Genomic DNA, 16,945 nt, shown 5'->3' with positions numbered 1-16,945 from the left:
AAGAACTTAATAGTATGTCTACTGTAGAGAAAAATCTACAGTCGGATTTATACCCTCTATGCACATAACATATCCTAGTCCATTACTTCCGTATAGCATGACTGAACACACTGTTTGCAGAAAAGTGCATATGAAGCCAGCTCCAGATGGCCCCATAATCTCACATAGCAGTATGTGTGATGAGCATGAATCTGCTGAAATGATGTGCAACACAAGAGGCCCCCTCTTTGGTAATAAGACGTGGGTACAAAGCCACTAATAGCCATGTCAGTCACTGTCAGAGAACAGCAGAATGTAATCACAAGCTCAGAGCGAAATTATGTTTATTAAGAGAACTGAAATGGTGGACATTGAAATGTGAGATGGCATGATTGAAAGTGATGCCTTGGTGGAATCAGTGCACTGTACCTCAGCCATATTGATAACTCCTACAGCCAGAGTTTTGTAGCCCAGGATGGTTCGATTCTTGTAGCGTTTCCTCCTCTGCAGCATAATCTGCAGTCTGTTGGCATCCCTCTTCAGAAAATGAGGGTACTGAGAAGAATAAAATTAAGTCAGATAAAGAAAGCAGACTTCAGGACATATTCATCATTTATTTGGAGAACCCACACACAGTTTCATCACATAAAATTTTTGCTGTCCTGTGAGAAATTAAACTATTGGAAAGGACAGTATATTAATATTTATCATAACATATATCATTATTATTATATATATATTAAACCCTGAAATTTGCCATTTTCAGGGTTACCATTTATTCATTACATTTTTATTCTTTATTACATCACATTCAAGCACAAGTATTAGTCAAGATTTCATGATCCATCAATGTCCTTTGAAACTGATGAGCTGACCCACTTCATTTTTTTGGGGGGATTTGAAGGACTGTTTATAATTATAAATACACTACAGATAGGTGTATACAATCATATCACAATAAAAAGAACTAAAAATAAGTTGATCAAGGGGAAAAAACAAAATAGAAACTGTTATTAGGAACTGCTATGAGGAAGAACAGACAGTGTGGCTATCTCTGTTCATTCTCCTTTATTTTTCTACAGGGTAACTTTAGGAGTTATAATTACCTTATTTAAGGTTCTGATTGGTTTTCACAAAAAAATTCTGCTATGGTCATATCATCCTAAACCTACTCCAGAAAACTTATTTTCTTTATCATAGTTACTGGATTTCATTGCTTAAACTGGCGACTGGACAAACCAAAGGTTATTACCATAAATGAGGCGTAGCGAGTGGTCGTGTTTCACCACGTGGTGTTTTCCTTACAATCTTTTTGGCTCACTCAAGTTCTCCCCAATGTGTCATCCGATCATGTACAAACTGTCAGTGTGTCTGTAGTCAGGATGCTGACTGCATGGGACTGTATGAAATGATGAGTTCACACCGATACTGTATACAGCCTCACTCCCACTGCACTCTGATTAACCCAGATTCTGGTGGACTACCTTACTGAAACATCCACTGTAAAAAAGTTGTTCTGTAGTGTGTTTGTTCAACTGTGGCCAAACTGTTGGAGAACACTCTGCACATCACTTGTCACTTTATTTTCTTTGTAGGACTGCAGTTAGTCCTCACATTTGTTCCTTTCTTCCTTCGTGACCATTTCCTTGAGTCATTTTGTAACTTGACTGCTAGAACTTGAACTTCACATTGAATTTTTCATACCTTCTTGGCCTATGGTATTCACACAGTAATAGCTTTTAAGACCAAGTTTCACAGGTTGGGTGAACATCACTGCAGGAGCTTTCATGTCCAGTGTAGTTTGCCTCTGCTTTTCTGAGGTGTCACTCGTCTATAGAATAATTTTTAGCTTCCATGTCTGGTCTCCACACTTTATTCTGGTTTAGTTCAGCTTTATAGCCATCTTGCTACTCTAGTGTGCAAATTGTTACTAAGCATGTATGTGAAAATCCTGCTCTTTTTTAGTGACTTCCAGTGATGGTTGATTTTCTGTACAAAGAAAGGTTACACTGGGGAAAACCAGCCAATTAAAACACACCATTTCCCCTCTGCTTAAACGAGAGTTAATACATACATGCATGCAAATCTTTTGAACATAAAACCTTGGCTATTGGGAAATAAGCTAACAGCAAAGGACTTAAAGGGGGCAGCAGTGTGGCTAAAGTCTTCAATACACAAGCTGCTATATCAGTGTGAGAATTCACAGTGTAACGTCAGATGCCTTGCCTGTAGTGAGAATGTGAGCTCCAGATCTGTCTCCATCAGTCCGCTGGGTGGGAGGATGTACTCATTTGATCTAAGAAGACGCTTAGAACCCTGAAAGACAAAGTAGAGCGAAGTTTCATTGTAAGCAGACTAACAAATGCTGCACACAGACTATTATTCATAGGAAGGTTTCGGGTTGTGTTAGCTACCAGAATGAATTACATTCACATACACCAGGATGTTCTGTTTCAGCCACTACATTAAGGTATTTCATTAAGTAATACCACAGAGTTTGAGATATGACATTCAACTGATATTAATTTTTGAACTGCCATAACAATATGTGGTGACTCAATATCTGTACACCAATCTGGTCGAATAATGTGATTCTGACAGGTTGCTTTGCAGGAAAACATAGAAGTCACCCAACATCCGTTCAAAGTTTCCTGTAGCATTTTGTTGCCACTTTTCAAAGCTGCCATTTGAGAGTATATTTAGTTTTATTACATAATGCTTGTTATTCTGGTTAGGAGAGATTCATCAGCTCAGCTAATTCTGGGAGCTGCTACAAAGTTGTTGTTGCCAAACAGCACAGGGATTTAAATGTCATGGGTTGTGGCAGCCTCATCCAAAATCCAAATCCAAACACCGACACACTGTGTCTTCGGTGGATGTGTCCTGTTCCATCTGAAATTATGGTTTAATTCTTCAGATCACTTACGATCTTGAAATATAGATTAAAAGTGTGAGTGGAAAACAGAAACAGCTTGTAAAGTCTTGGGTTCACCACTTTATGTCAAGCTGTGAGAGCTGAAGACAGACATCTGTTGTGTAATATATTTGCCAATCCATCAACGGCTGTAAAAATTTCATAAGTCCTCAAGGAGTTTGTTCAGGTATCAGTCAAACTTGCCAAAAGGACTAAGTAAGACTTTGTAGCAGCGCGGAGCAGCAAGGATATCCTGTATCTGTCCTGATACCCTGGGGAGAGTGTCTTTAATAGTCCATTGAAGTAGGTACGACATAGGATCCTAATATCATTGGAGTTGCTGAATCATGTAAGGGACACCAAATGAAATGGTTGGGTGTGTACTGAGAAATCATCACAAGATGCTACATGCCAGGGTTAGCTTTATACAAAAATGCAGTGGTGCTTCACTTACATGAATGACTTAAAAGACAAATAAGAATAATAATAAAAAATAAATAAAAATCCACAGAAAGTCTTTGTCAGTAGAACAGACTCAACAAATGCCCAAAGGCTCCTGACTTATGAGTCAGAGTGAGTTATAAGGGTCTGTCACAGCCTACAGTAATGGCATACAGTACATACCCTCGCTTCAAGTTCTCTGTTCCCTCTATTCAGCCAGCAGATGCCTATAGTTCGCTGTGTCTGACTAAACAGAACTGACCCTGCACAAACAAGTTTTCTTATGGAAATAAAAGATCACAGATAATGAGTCTAATGTAACAAACTTTTCAAAACTCCACTTTCATTTCTGGTAAATAATTTTAACATGTCATGGTTACGCTATTTTATCATCATAACACAATATCCATGATACTGTTTACAAAAAAGTTAAATGTGCTCCATTCCTACAAGCTCTTTGAAAATAAAATGCTTTGGCATCAATAATTGTGCTGTGACGCAAAATATCCCTGTGTCCGTAAATTAAGGAATATCATGTCACAAGCAGGTGATGTCTGCCAAATGGTACAAACAACTCGAGTTCTTTTTGTGTGTATTCTGTTGAAAGGATTTTACTTTTCAAATAGAGCGCTAATAGAGAGCCAGAAGACTGAAAACATCCCAGTCAAAGAACAAGTAGAGCAACTTTAAATGTTTAAATTCACAATTTTCACATGGAAAATACATGAAACAAGGCTTAGGAATTAGAGAAAACATGTGAATAAAGGATATTTAGCTTTGTTGAATTTAAAAAGTGTTCAGTTGTAAAAGCATGTTTAGTCTCCGACCAATTACTCCGTTTGCTCAGAAAGACAAGATGACAGACGTTTTAAGGTAGCTGCAGCAGAAATTTTGTACAAAAATAAAAAAATTGTGATAAAACTCTGAGTCTGACCTTGCTAATAACTTGAGGTCCACAAAGGGGCCTTGTATGTGCTTTTTTCTCATGCTCAGTGGCTGGCACAATGAATCAAGGCACAAAAGGCTTGCAATCTCAAACTGCCTGACATGCATTAACAATACAGAGCCTTGGCAAGGAAAGCTTGTACTGAATGTCCTTGCGCCCCCACTCCCCCCACCCTCTCTGCCCTGCTACAAGCTTCTCTACTGTCTGTCTGGGGCCAGATGGGGAACGTTACAGCCCCTCTACCAAGCTCCAAATGCCTGTGGGGAAAACAAGTTCAACTTTACACTTTTCTGAGTTGCTTTTTCAAAACTTGTTTAATTCTCTAAATTTCTCCCCTGTCTGCAGCAAGACAGGGTCAGAAAAAGTGCTCAACATGGAAAAGTGTTAAAGATGTTTTAAAGGATATTTTTCCGGTTTCTGCTTTCACCCAACATACACTGCTGTACACACATATGCACAATTGGATCATATCTGAGTGTGCTGTAAATGGAAATGCTTCGGACAGCAGTTTTCTCTGAAATACAGCTTGCATGCCTTTCCTATCATAATTCAACAACATCAATGTCTGGCTACAAACTCTGTCAAGTGCATTTGGAAAACGCAGGGCATAAAATGCATAGCTTTGTAGTGCACATGCAGTATACCACATTGCAACCAAATGTGCAGAAAGAGACGTTGGGGTTTGTGTGAGGGGGCTTAAGCTACTTGAAGTGACCCAGCAGTCTCCAGGGTGAGAGACAGAAGACTATCTCCCAGGGAACAGAGCCTCCTGCAGACTAAACTGCAAACTCATCAGCCCTACTGCTGTGGCTTTGGGAAACCATCCAAATGGTTAGCCATTATTGTGGTTGTGTGTGTATGTAGGCCTGATGAGAGAGAAAAGAGACGGCCACTGTATGCTGAACAGTGAACCGCTGACATGCGGTAATGAAGCTTTGTAATTCACTGTCTGAAAACAAAACCTTCTTATTCCTCCGTCATCTCCTCCAACTGTCTCTTTATCCCTTCAGCGTCTCTGTTCTCCCTTACTAAACCTGGTGGAAATTGCATTTAATGCTCCAGTTCCGGAGCTGTGGCGAACAGAGCTTTGCTCGGCTGTCCTCCGGGCGGCTCAGCAGAAATTGAGAGATTTCACGCTCCTGAGACAATGTAGCTCATGGATAAAGACACACTCGGTTGGTTGCTTTCTTCTTCAGGATTACATTACAGGGGGGTGGCGGTGGTGGTAGTGATTTGTTTCTCTCTAATTTCATAATGAGGAGGAGAGTATTAACAGTGAGGGGAAAATGTCAATTATTGAGGCAAGAAAAAAATGTGTCACTAGTCAATACTTGATACATATCTTCTTCATTCATTACACATTTTAAAAATGTATGTTGTGCATACTTAACATAAGGGGTGTTTGGAATGGCCAATTTACTGCTCAATAAAACAGAAATTTCCACGATGATCTGATTTTCCTTTTCAGACCCAGCAGTTACTCATTTTGGTTTACTGCAAGGGGCTGAGGTTAGCGATGCTAGCTCTTGCAGCCTTCTTGCCTTGCAGGTTAACGCCTACATGGCTGCGCTGAATGTGGTTATGCATTGATCCAGTTGAGTGGTTATATGGCAGCGAATTCTGATACAGCATACTTACAACCTTATAATAAATTCATAAAATGAAAAATACTACTAAAGTGCAGTGTTGTTTTAATTACTAAATAATCTGTTAATTGTTTGCTAGATTAATGTTGCACCGTATTTTTCATACACTAATTGCAGACTCACTCTATTGAGCCTAGTGAGTACGAACACTGGAGCTGTACTCACTGGTCTTTCTCTCATAAATCAGCTGCTCCAGAAGCAGCGGACCATCATCTTTACAACTGCCACTAGGCTTACTGCTCAGTTTTTTAAAATAATGAAGCCTGTCTGAATACTTTACGGTTAGGGTTAGGCTTTCCATGCTTTGTCACATTAGAGGTAGTCAGTGTACCAGTTACTATCACCTGTGTCACATTTTGCCACATGACTGATTTCACAACACCTACATTAATGCTAAACACAAGAGAGCTTAGCGGCTCTCATTTCCAAGTTTGAAATAGTGACTGACTGCATGTCAACCAACAATCACTTTGAAGCCCTTTGCAAGCTGTTGCTCTGCTGCTAAAACTCTGGGGTATATGTTAGAGCTGCCCTTCTGCTTCTCAAAAAAGAAACAAACAACAAAAACCTAATAGACTACTGTATTTTTCTCCAATGTTTTATTTGTCTTCCATCTCCCACACAGCTACATGCACACAAAAAGACACACCTGGACACCGATGGAGGAGGGACGTTCACAAGTCAAAACAACATCTCTGGCTCTCTGCCAACAATACGTCAGTAAAGTGAAGCATTATGCTGAGAGAGCGATACTGAATGCCACCTTTCCACAAAGCTCTCTCTGTGTTCTGGGAATAATCTGAGATCCATATAGGGGTAATGATGTGGGGGGGGTTGTTACCATTGAACAGGAACGTGTTACTACACGGTAGGAAGGAAGGAAACAAAAGTGGCCTCAAGCTATCTCTGCACTGCACTTACTGTACTTTATTTCCTTTCATCCAACCAACTAACTGGCATACTAAGTTTTGTTTTGCTTTTTATATATAAATTGTTGGGCGATTTTATGCATTTATTACCAGATCAGACAGTATAGAAATATAGGAAATAGGACAGAGAGAAGGAAAGTCAAATATGCAAACTAAACACTCAGGTAGTGCTTTGTGAAAAATATATTTGTAAACATTTCAATACTGAGAAGACTTTATTGTTACTTGTAGTTTCTGTAGTTAGTGTTATTTGTAGTCACAGAAGATACACAATCTGCCTTAAGTTGCTAATGCTCCTGCTTAGAGGAGTAATGCTAGTTTGCTATTTAAAGCACCTGGCGTGGATGTGACTCATTAGAGCTTCCTGTGCACCTATGGAGATTTTTTAAATCAATTGGTAGGATTAGTAGTCCGTCTTATCATCTATTCTTGGTGATTATGGTCTACATTGTATTGCCCTAACAAAGGAGCCACAGACTGTGACTTACATCATACAACAGGGAAATTAATCCACCCACCTGTATTTTGACAGCTATAGACAGGGAATTCAGCTCCTTATCCAGTTCTTTGAGAACAACCAGCTTTTTTAGTGTGAGGGTGCAGAGCCTGTGAAAAAGAACCAAAGAAGGAAGAACACACAGATTAGTACCATGACCAACAAAATGTGAGCACACCTTAATGACACACGGCGGCACCTGGGAAAGAGAAGCAAATCACACAAAACAGCAATTACTGCTTCCATCAATTTATTTCTATGTGTCTCTATTTTCCTTTGAGGCAGCAGGTATGATAAGAAAAACAACAACAACATGTGACAGCAAGGAATAATTTAATGGTTGCAGAGAAAGCAAGTGAACAATCAGTGTAAATGGAAGATGCACTTAAAGTGCTACTAAACAACGAGCCATACTCTCTATAATATGTAATTAAAACAAACAATAAAAACAAGTACAAAACAAACTGTCACTTTTTAATGAACAGCTAAATGCATTTTGGACTTCTTACTGGTAGACAACAGTTGCTGTCACTGGGATCCAGAACGGGTGAGATACAAGGACAACAGCAAGTTCAGTGAATAATTCACTAATGCCCCTGTTGTGGGCACACAACAATTAATGACCTAAAAAAATAAAATAAATGAGTAAATAAGTCACCCTTCCTTTCACCTCCACCAACTTCTCCCGTCTTCATTTCTGCCCCTACAGAAAGACACTCCACTGAAAAATCAAACACTCCTAAACCACGTTTGCCAAACTTCCTCTTGACCCACTTTTCCCAGAAGTCCTGCTGCATTAAACTGTGATTAGCCTCAGCTTGAATCAAATCAAAGGAGTGGAGGAAAGACAATGTAAACAAATAGTCACCCACTCTCCTTAAGAGAAACTCAGCAAAACTCAATAGTTTCATTCAGGCACTCCCAGCTAGGCAAGTATGATTCACAAAGACTCATCACATTTAAGCACAAAGGAAATTGAAGAACAACAGACGACAGCACGGTGCTCTGTTCACAAATCTATATTTTGGAGCTAAAAACGAGAAAATTGGGTTTGTTCATTTCTGCCCTCTGAAATCTGTCAGGACTTAAAGGAAAAGAATTCAAAACCCCGAAGAACTCTGAAATGAAAAAATCTTGATGGAATGAGCATATCACAGTGATAGCCCACCAAATACATATATTAACTTAAAATGTTCCAATTTAATGTGCTTTAATTGTTAGACTATGTTAATTTTATAAATCACATTCTCAAGGCATGTGGGTTGAAGGGGAAGGAGGATGAGCTGATAAGACTGTAAAACATTTGGTTACTCTGCATGTCTTATTCACGTGTCATGCAATATTTATTCAAACATAAGGAAATGGAAAGATGAACATTGTTCTTTTGTAATTAATGTTAATTCGAATATGCTGTTCACGTGTTTATTCATAATGTTAACTGGTGAAATGAACAACAGAGGGAAAAGAATAGGCGTGGGCCAGGTCATTAGATCCCAAGGGAGGCTTATCCAAGCAGCCAACAGAATATATCTTTAATGATGTCAATATAAAATTTTTAACAACAGGAATGGGCCGGGAACTTCGTGTTCCCACACATAATCTCCCTTTAGCCCACATAGGTGGCAATATAATGCCAATTTAATGTGGGAATTCAAATGCAAGTTGTCGGTCCACTTGGCTGCCCGATTAACTAAGTTACCTTGCATGATAGAATAACAAATGCAAATCTATTTCAGGCCTTAGTAATTAAATGTTAAATCTTGTAGATAGCGCCTGGATCTGTCTTGCCTTATACCGAGGATGAGTCACCAGTCAGCTATAGCTCTCTGTCAGGAGAGAGACAGAAAACGGAGCTGATGGTTTAACAACATTTCTATGCCATCATAGTTCTCTCTCTTTCTCTCTACTCTCTCTGTCTGTCTCTTTCTCTGGGATTCACATGTAATTAAAAAGGCTGCAGGCGCTGAAAGGATCACCTAGGGAACCAGGGATTTTTTTTTTATTATTAGACAGAGGTGTTATCTCCTCTCCTGCCTGCCACCGTGTTGTGTTGTAAGTGAAACTCACGGCCATCTGTTCTGGTCTTGTGCCAGCCTGTCCCTGTGCTCCTACCCAGTGCCAGTTCACTTTGCCACCCAAATAGTGACTGCAGCGACAGGCCAGGTGTCGTACCAAGACACTGATTGCTGTGCAAAATAAGTGGCAGAGACGTAAACTTAGCAAGGAAGAATTCAGATAGTTTTAGAAGGCATAGGGAACATGAACACACTGTGTGTGTGATTACTGGAATATGGAGGGGAGGGGCTGCTGTGGAATGGCCTCCCCTCCACCCAATAGATATTGGCACACACTCAAGATCAAAACAGGGGCTTGGAGGAGCCCCTCGAAAGATGCATTAATACATTTTTGGCATGTCTTTCCCAGATTCCCAAAGAGAGCCCGGGGTGGGATCGCAGCATGTCTCACCATTCCAAAGAGGTCCAAAACACAATAGTGCTATCAATCCACAGAGAAGGAGGGAGACAGTTATACAGCAGTCTGCAGCTCTGCTGTGAACAGGAGGTGGGGAGCAAAGATAACTGATACATTTTCTGTCTGTTTCCAAGTTGATAAGAGCCAATAGGGGAAATCCCTCTTTCAGTTTCAGTGCTTGTGTTGGTTAAGCCAACTCAAAGCCTGCCAAACTCATCTGATTGGGTCATCAGTGTTATAGAGGTTATTGATCCTCACATACATGATAGTATCCTGGTTATGAGTCCCTTTCTGGTTTTGATCAAACTATAGACACATCAATAAGGTCAGAGAAAATACAGCCAGCAGAATTACTGATAAATTGAACCAACATCTCCTCAAACAGGTTAAATAAAGTCAATGAACATTTTTATAACAACAATTTGACAGAGTTTAAGGTCTTCAAATATCTTGTTTTATCTAGGAAGATTAAAAAACTATATTAAAAACAGCAAATGCTCACATATGTCAAGTTGTAACCAACATTTTGAATTAATTACATTAAATCAGAGTCAGAGTTAGTTTATTTGCCATTTGCAGAAGAAAAGCAGATGTTGCAAGATCTCCCACGAAAAGCATCAGAGACAATAATTTAAAAAGAAAACATTAAAAACAAAATCATAAAAATGTATGTTAATGTTACCAACAATTGAAAAAAAAAAAACATAACTTAAATCACTGTGAATGTCCTGTTGCTTAAATTCAGACTTTTTTTAATCTTTTATTTCTCCACTGCCGACCAGTGCTTACATTTTTGAAACAAGTTGCCGTTTTTAATCTGCTTTGGGCTCGCTCGGCTCACGTTTAACCTTTGACACAGGGATTGCAGTTATAACTTGAGAGTGCAGCAGTGTCAGGAATTTGAATGCCACCCTACCATAGGCTAATTATCTTTTTTTAGATGACATCTTCTATTACAGGCCTGGACATGTACCGATGGTGGTGTAATTTCATGTCACAACGAACAGTTATTGACTGCTTTGAAGGTCGGTGCCCAGTAGGTGCCTGAATGCTCTACAGCTAATAGCTTTAGCCTATGTGGCATCACTTACAGCAGCATGAGTAGTGCTGCTCCTTTTAAGCCCATTAGTGAGTTCAAGTCACTTGCTATACTGTCACTAAAGGCTGCCCTTTCCGTCTATAAAGTAAAGCACGGCCATTAAACTACATGGCTACTTTCTTTTTTAGATTCCTCAGTAACTACTTCCTGTGACAGACTCATAATGATAACAAGGAAATAAAATCTATGGAGGCTTTTGAATCAAATGTGAAGAAAATGCTTAATTCACACTTTGTACAATATAGCAAAAAAAAAGAAGCCAACCTATTCCCCATGTTTGAATTAACCATGTATCATAATAAAATTATTATATAAATGCCCCACCCAAAAAAATAAATGAACAAAATTTTAATTAGTAAATAAGTCACAATTGCTTTAGATGCTATAATAAATGGTCCCTAACCCTAACCCTAACCCTAACCCTAATGAATGCTGGTTTATTAAACCTTTAACTTAATCATCAGTAAATAATATCAGATGTAAAAAAGGAAGTATGAGTAATTGTAGTCACTGTGCAATGAAAGATGGTCCTTCTGTGGCTGCACTCAAACTCTTTCACGTTTATCTGTGCAGAGCAAACAAAACAACTTATCAGGCAGTTCATCCAAACAGCCGCAGCCAAATATTTGGTTTCAGATAAGAGGCTTGTGATTGTGAGTTATATGACATGGAGCATTATCTTAAGTCGTCTGCTTCATCCATTTTCTCTGTTGTAATAACAACAAGACTAAAGTAAACATCTGAAACTTTCGCTTTTCGGCCAATGCACAGGTTTAACACGTCATCACAAGTATAAGGTTTTTACTTCGCCTGTTCAGTGACGGTGTGACAAATGTGCAATTGTTCCACCTCACCTACATATCAAACACATCTAAGTTTTACAGCTGGCTCCAGAGACAGTCATGCTGTTATGTCTCAACCGAGCCTGTCTCTTCCTTCCAGTGCAGACAGAAAAACTGAGCCCACCTGTGTTGAAGTGAAGCTGGAACATCACAGGAAACCAAATCAATTTCAGGAGTTGGCTATATATGGCTCCAAATGACATAACATGTCATTCAACTGCACAATTGTGTTGAATAACATCAATCATGCTTCACCACAAATTCTGTCCTACCCAAAATTAATGGGTACATTTTGAAAAAGCTTATGCAGGATAATAAAACCAGACCTGCAATAACAGAAGGCCGTGTTAGTTGAGGGAAAGAATGTTGACAGCAAACAGTTCCTCATTTTTACAAGGAAACTAAATGGACAAAAAGAAATTAGTAAATTGGACATACAAGTCTTTCTTCATATCAAAGCAAGGAAATTGTAGCATTTTCCAGGGATCATATTCAATCATCTCTGGTAAGTAGTTGACTTAAATCAATGATTGCCCGCCACACACACACACACACACACACACACACACACACACACACTCAACAAGACATACAGAGAAAGTGGGAGGCTGTCCAACTGTTCCTTTAAATTGAGGGCAAGAGGTCTAATAAGCATCTCTATTCAAAAAGCAACATTGTGCACAGAGAAGGGTTAATTCTCTTCCACAGAATGATTCATGACCATGCATATTAACAGTGTTTGGCCCTGACTAGAGGCTTCACACAGTTTGAAAAAAAAAAAAAAAAATAAAATAAATATGTGCCAACAGCACATGTAAGGCACAAATATGGAAAATTAAAAGCCTAATTTATCATATTAAATGATAACAAAAGCAATGGCTCCCTTTATAAAGACAAAACAACGGTCACATGAACTATTTGATTTTTTTTAAATGTTATTGGTTAATTAATTAATCAAAAATCATTCCGCCTTCTTTCTCCACAAGTCTGAAACCTCTTTCCCCTTTAAAAAGATAGGAAAATGTCTTTCACTATTGGAGCCCAGTGCAAGAAGGATTGCTTAAATTCATTGTGTCTCATCCTGCCACCGATTCCACTGAAAATCCATATTGGAAACTTTTTAGCATAACCCTGCTGACCAATGAACAAAGCGAAGCAGAGTGCATACAGCAACCATGGGTAAATTATCCTACCCAAGTGTGAGATCTTGATCTGGCCTCTAGGTCTCAACACCATAAATAAGCCCAGTTTTCTTCAAAATAGTTTATGCATGCTCCAAACAAATATCAAATGCATATCACAACATTGCTTAGGAATGTTTCTTATCTTAATCAGTGTCAACAAACACCACAAATCCCATCTGTTCACAACATCCTGGTGTGTCAGAATACACATGGCGACTATCGCTGGGCCACTTTAGTTTCGCTTGCATCTCAAATAACTTTATGATAGAAACACCCTCAAGCACAATAGCCAAACTACAGCATGGCAATTGTGCAAAGAATAGAAAGAAGCCCAATGCTGAGATATGGCTGCTTACATGTGAATGTCAGAAAAATGAAGGCTCAGTAAAAGTTACTTCTTGCACAGTAATTTCTGCTTTCAATAAAAGAGAAAAAAAAATCCATTAAAAGTTTAACATGCCAGTGTGGACATCGGCTTTGACAGACTACAAATGAGCATGCATGGAATGGAAAGAGAGGCCAACAAAGACACTGAGTTGTACGATATGCTGCCTAAACAAAACCACACTTTTGTAATTCTTTTCCCCCTGGTCAGCATTCTGGTTGATGTTTTGCCAGTTCCATGACCTCGGATCACTGCACATCAATTGTCAGAGGCACAAAGCGGAGGGGAAGAAGAGGATGGAGGATGAGTGATGTAACAGAGGGCTGAATGAAAAAGACTGTCTATGTTTGGTATTTGCTGGGGGGACTTGTGGGTGAGGGAAAAAAGACTTCAAGTCATGCTTTTAGTGCTTTCAATTTACTATTTCTTGTATTCACTGCTTGCTTGTGAATGCAGTCACATCCTTTTAATAAAACATGCTCCATAGTCCTCTGGATGAAATTCTTAAGGAATTTGTGTATGGTGCTGGCTTGTGTGTGGGAGATGGACCCTTTCTCTGATGTCAAGGCCATTTCTATGGAAAGACACAGCACTTTGTTCTTTTATAACACTATTATTTGTTCATGTCTAGTTGCATAATTTAGCCCAAATACAAGGTACACTAGTCTAAAAGCTAGTTCCTCTGAATATTTCATTCATCATCAGGAAAGATGGAAGCAAGCAGCAACAAAAGCTCTCTTATCATTTTTTTAGATTTGCGAAAGAAAAAAAAAAAAAAAAAAACAAGGCCATGCATCAGCAAATCTATAACCACAGTACCCTCAAAAATGTTCTGTAATAAAATCTTCCTTTTGAATTTTTGGTTTTAAACTCACAGCTTTGGAAAAATGGGGAAGAACTGGGATTTCCAAAGCACTGTAGCCAGAGAGAAGTAATAAGGACAATAACAGTAGGTAATTTGGAAACAGCTAACTACATTTTTGAATCTAATCCACAGTATGTGTGATGAGGACTAATCCAGAAGAATGAATGGATCAGTTTTAACAAGTTCACACAGTAGGATGTGCCATAAGAGCTTAGCTTGCACTTAGGCTTGCATGCAAAAGCTATTTTAGCCCCCAAATATCTGGTTGTGTGTGCCAGATGGCCATATGCTGGTTGAGCTTTAATTCCCTGAATAAAATCTTCTCAAGGCCACCGGGAAAAAGGAAGAAGCGGCTGTGACCAGGGTGCACAAAGAACACCAGAGGAAGCCATTAATTTACCAAAGCCTGAATTCTGTGGCTATTTATGCATGAGACTCAACGTAATGGTCACGACGGCTACATAACCCAAAGCCCAGAATCAAGCAGACCTTTGGATAAGAAAACAGCCTTCACAGGATGGTTACTGATGTTCAAAAAAAAGGTTTGTAAAGCCCCAGTCAGGGCTTGAGGGGAGGATAAGTCGTGTCTATTTTGATTTTTTGCTGTCAACACATTGTTGAATGTCAGAGGTTAGCTTTGGGTCTGAAATTACAAATATATCCTTTAATCTTCTATAGCTCTAACAATGAACGTTTCAGGTCGGACATTAATTCTCATAATGCAAAACAACAGATGGTATGAATTCATTAATCAAAACAGAATAAAAAATATTCAGCTTAAGCTCGGTCAAAAGTCATGTGATTAAGTTAAATAACAGCCCGTACATAGACATGGATTAAATATTTCCAGCAACAAGCACTAAACCCCCGTGGGCTTCAAAGGTGGCTTTAATTGTGGATTACAATATTACCAGATATTGTTTTTGTTTTCAAACATCCAATGAAACATCTCAAGCTTGTCCTGTAGCACAATCCAGTGTGTTCCAGCAGGCAACTGTCAAGGCAGCAGTCCACCATATCTTTGGACGTTCACACGAAACTCCAGAGGATTCCCATACAGACACAGAGAGAAAATAAACAAACTCTACTTTCTTACTCAAACTCATCAGTTTATACACTGAATGTAACCCAATGTCCAACCAATTGTGAGAAATTATACTTAATGCTTTCTTATCATGAACCCCCATGAGTGAAATGTAATAATAGCTGCATTCATATCTGTCATAATACTCTGTAATAAGGTCTTTGTGAACTCTGTGGTCCTGAGGCTCACCAGAGCTGTGGTAGAATCTGACTGTTGTAGGGATTACCAGCACATTTTATGTAATACTACACGGTGCTGGTGCATTAGAGCTGCACGCCAAATGTTATCTCTGTTTGGTGATTTAAACCAGTGCTTTCCCAGACACACATCCTAAAAAAAATTATAAAATTAAAAAAAAAAATTATTATATCTACGAAGTGTGAATCAGAGGTTTGACCCGTATGCTCTTGTTGTGTGGGTGGTTTGGAAGAATCCTTCAATGCTTTTCTCTGATGATGAAGGGTGTGCTAGCAAGTTCTGTATCTTCTGAAAAATGTTGGGCAGAGGAAAAGGCTTTGTTTGGGTTAGAATGGAGTGATCCTGTCCCCTTAATTTATCATCAAATCCAACACACGCTGTGAAAAAGACTCTCCCAGTCCTTCTGGCACCAAGCCAAAAAGACAAACAAAGTCGCATGATACAACGCAGTGACAGGATTTGTCAGCAATCATATAGCACTGTTTTCATTGCTGAACATCTTTTCTTTTTTAGACCAGTACTTCCAGATACATGAGCTCCCACTGAGGTTCAACTGACAACTTTAGTTTGGTTCTCGACTTGTCAGCTTCTTATACCATTTAAATATCCAGGAACTCAGTACAGGGCTGTCGTCCTTTGTTGCTGTTTTTGTCGTGCTAAATAGCTTTTATTCAACCATGACTGCAAACTGATGAGGTCAGCAGTCCCATGTTTGTAGTGGCCACAAAAGACAAGATCAGACTAAGCACGGCATGTTTAAAGGAAAAGTCAAGAGTCAAAGACACCTTGACCACAATTACAGAGGTTAGATGACAGATCAAATCTCTCCCTTCAGAAAGGGTGAGATTATTAGTTTAACTGCTTGAACGCACAGCACATTATCTTAATAAGTGAAGGTCTTCAAGTTCAAGCCTGTTCAATTCTGTGAACCCAGAATCACACAGACACAGGTAAATCCTATGAGTGTCACATCCTTTGACAAGGTTATGACTGAGCTTTAAAATCCGACTGTGTTGCTTGGTTTCTCTGGCAGGAATGTTCCTTTGCCTTTAGTCTACTGGAAGGATCAAGAGCTAAAGAGCAAAGCCTCGTTTAAAACAATCTCTTGGCCTAACCTACTAACTGGTAAAGTTCAAAAATTGTGAAACAAGAAATCAGACAAGGAAAATAAGTAACATTCATTTTTAACGTAACAAAAAAAATTTCTTATTACCTAAAACAAATTGGTTATGTTTACTCCAATGTATGTTTATTTGTCAGCAGCATTACACAAAATGCACAGACTTTATTTGCATCGAATTTGGTGAAAGAGTAAGCATGGGCCAGGGGATAAAGTCATTTTGGAGCACATGCCAATCAATGAATTAGTTTATATTGTAGGTTATAAGGTTCAGAGACAATAAACATGAAAGCAAACATCCAAGAAAGAGGAACGCTTAATAAATAAGTAATGCACCGCAAAAGA

General features: G+C 39.0%; 1 protein-coding gene across 2 annotated transcripts in view; it reads right to left on the bottom strand.

The window, feature by feature from the left end:
- The window catches only part of LOC115055286 (phosphofurin acidic cluster sorting protein 2-like), a 38,697-nt gene that overhangs the window by 14,753 nt on the left and 6,999 nt on the right, over nt 1–16,945 (bottom strand). For both annotated transcript variants that reach the window (XM_029520985.1, XM_029520986.1), the window contains exons 2-4: nt 7,374–7,461; nt 2,206–2,295; nt 409–534 (exon numbers count right to left, since the gene is read on the bottom strand). In XM_029520985.1, coding sequence (XP_029376845.1) covers nt 409–534; nt 2,206–2,295; nt 7,374–7,461 — 304 coding nt within the window. The remainder of the gene's footprint in view (nt 1–408; nt 535–2,205; nt 2,296–7,373; nt 7,462–16,945) is intronic.

This window comes from Echeneis naucrates, chromosome 15 (genome assembly GCF_900963305.1).
Source record: "Echeneis naucrates chromosome 15, fEcheNa1.1, whole genome shotgun sequence".
Classification (NCBI taxonomy): domain Eukaryota; kingdom Metazoa; phylum Chordata; class Actinopteri; order Carangiformes; family Echeneidae; genus Echeneis; species Echeneis naucrates.
The sequence above is the reverse complement of the archived record's forward strand: the minus strand, read 5'-3'. Positions and strand labels throughout refer to the sequence as shown.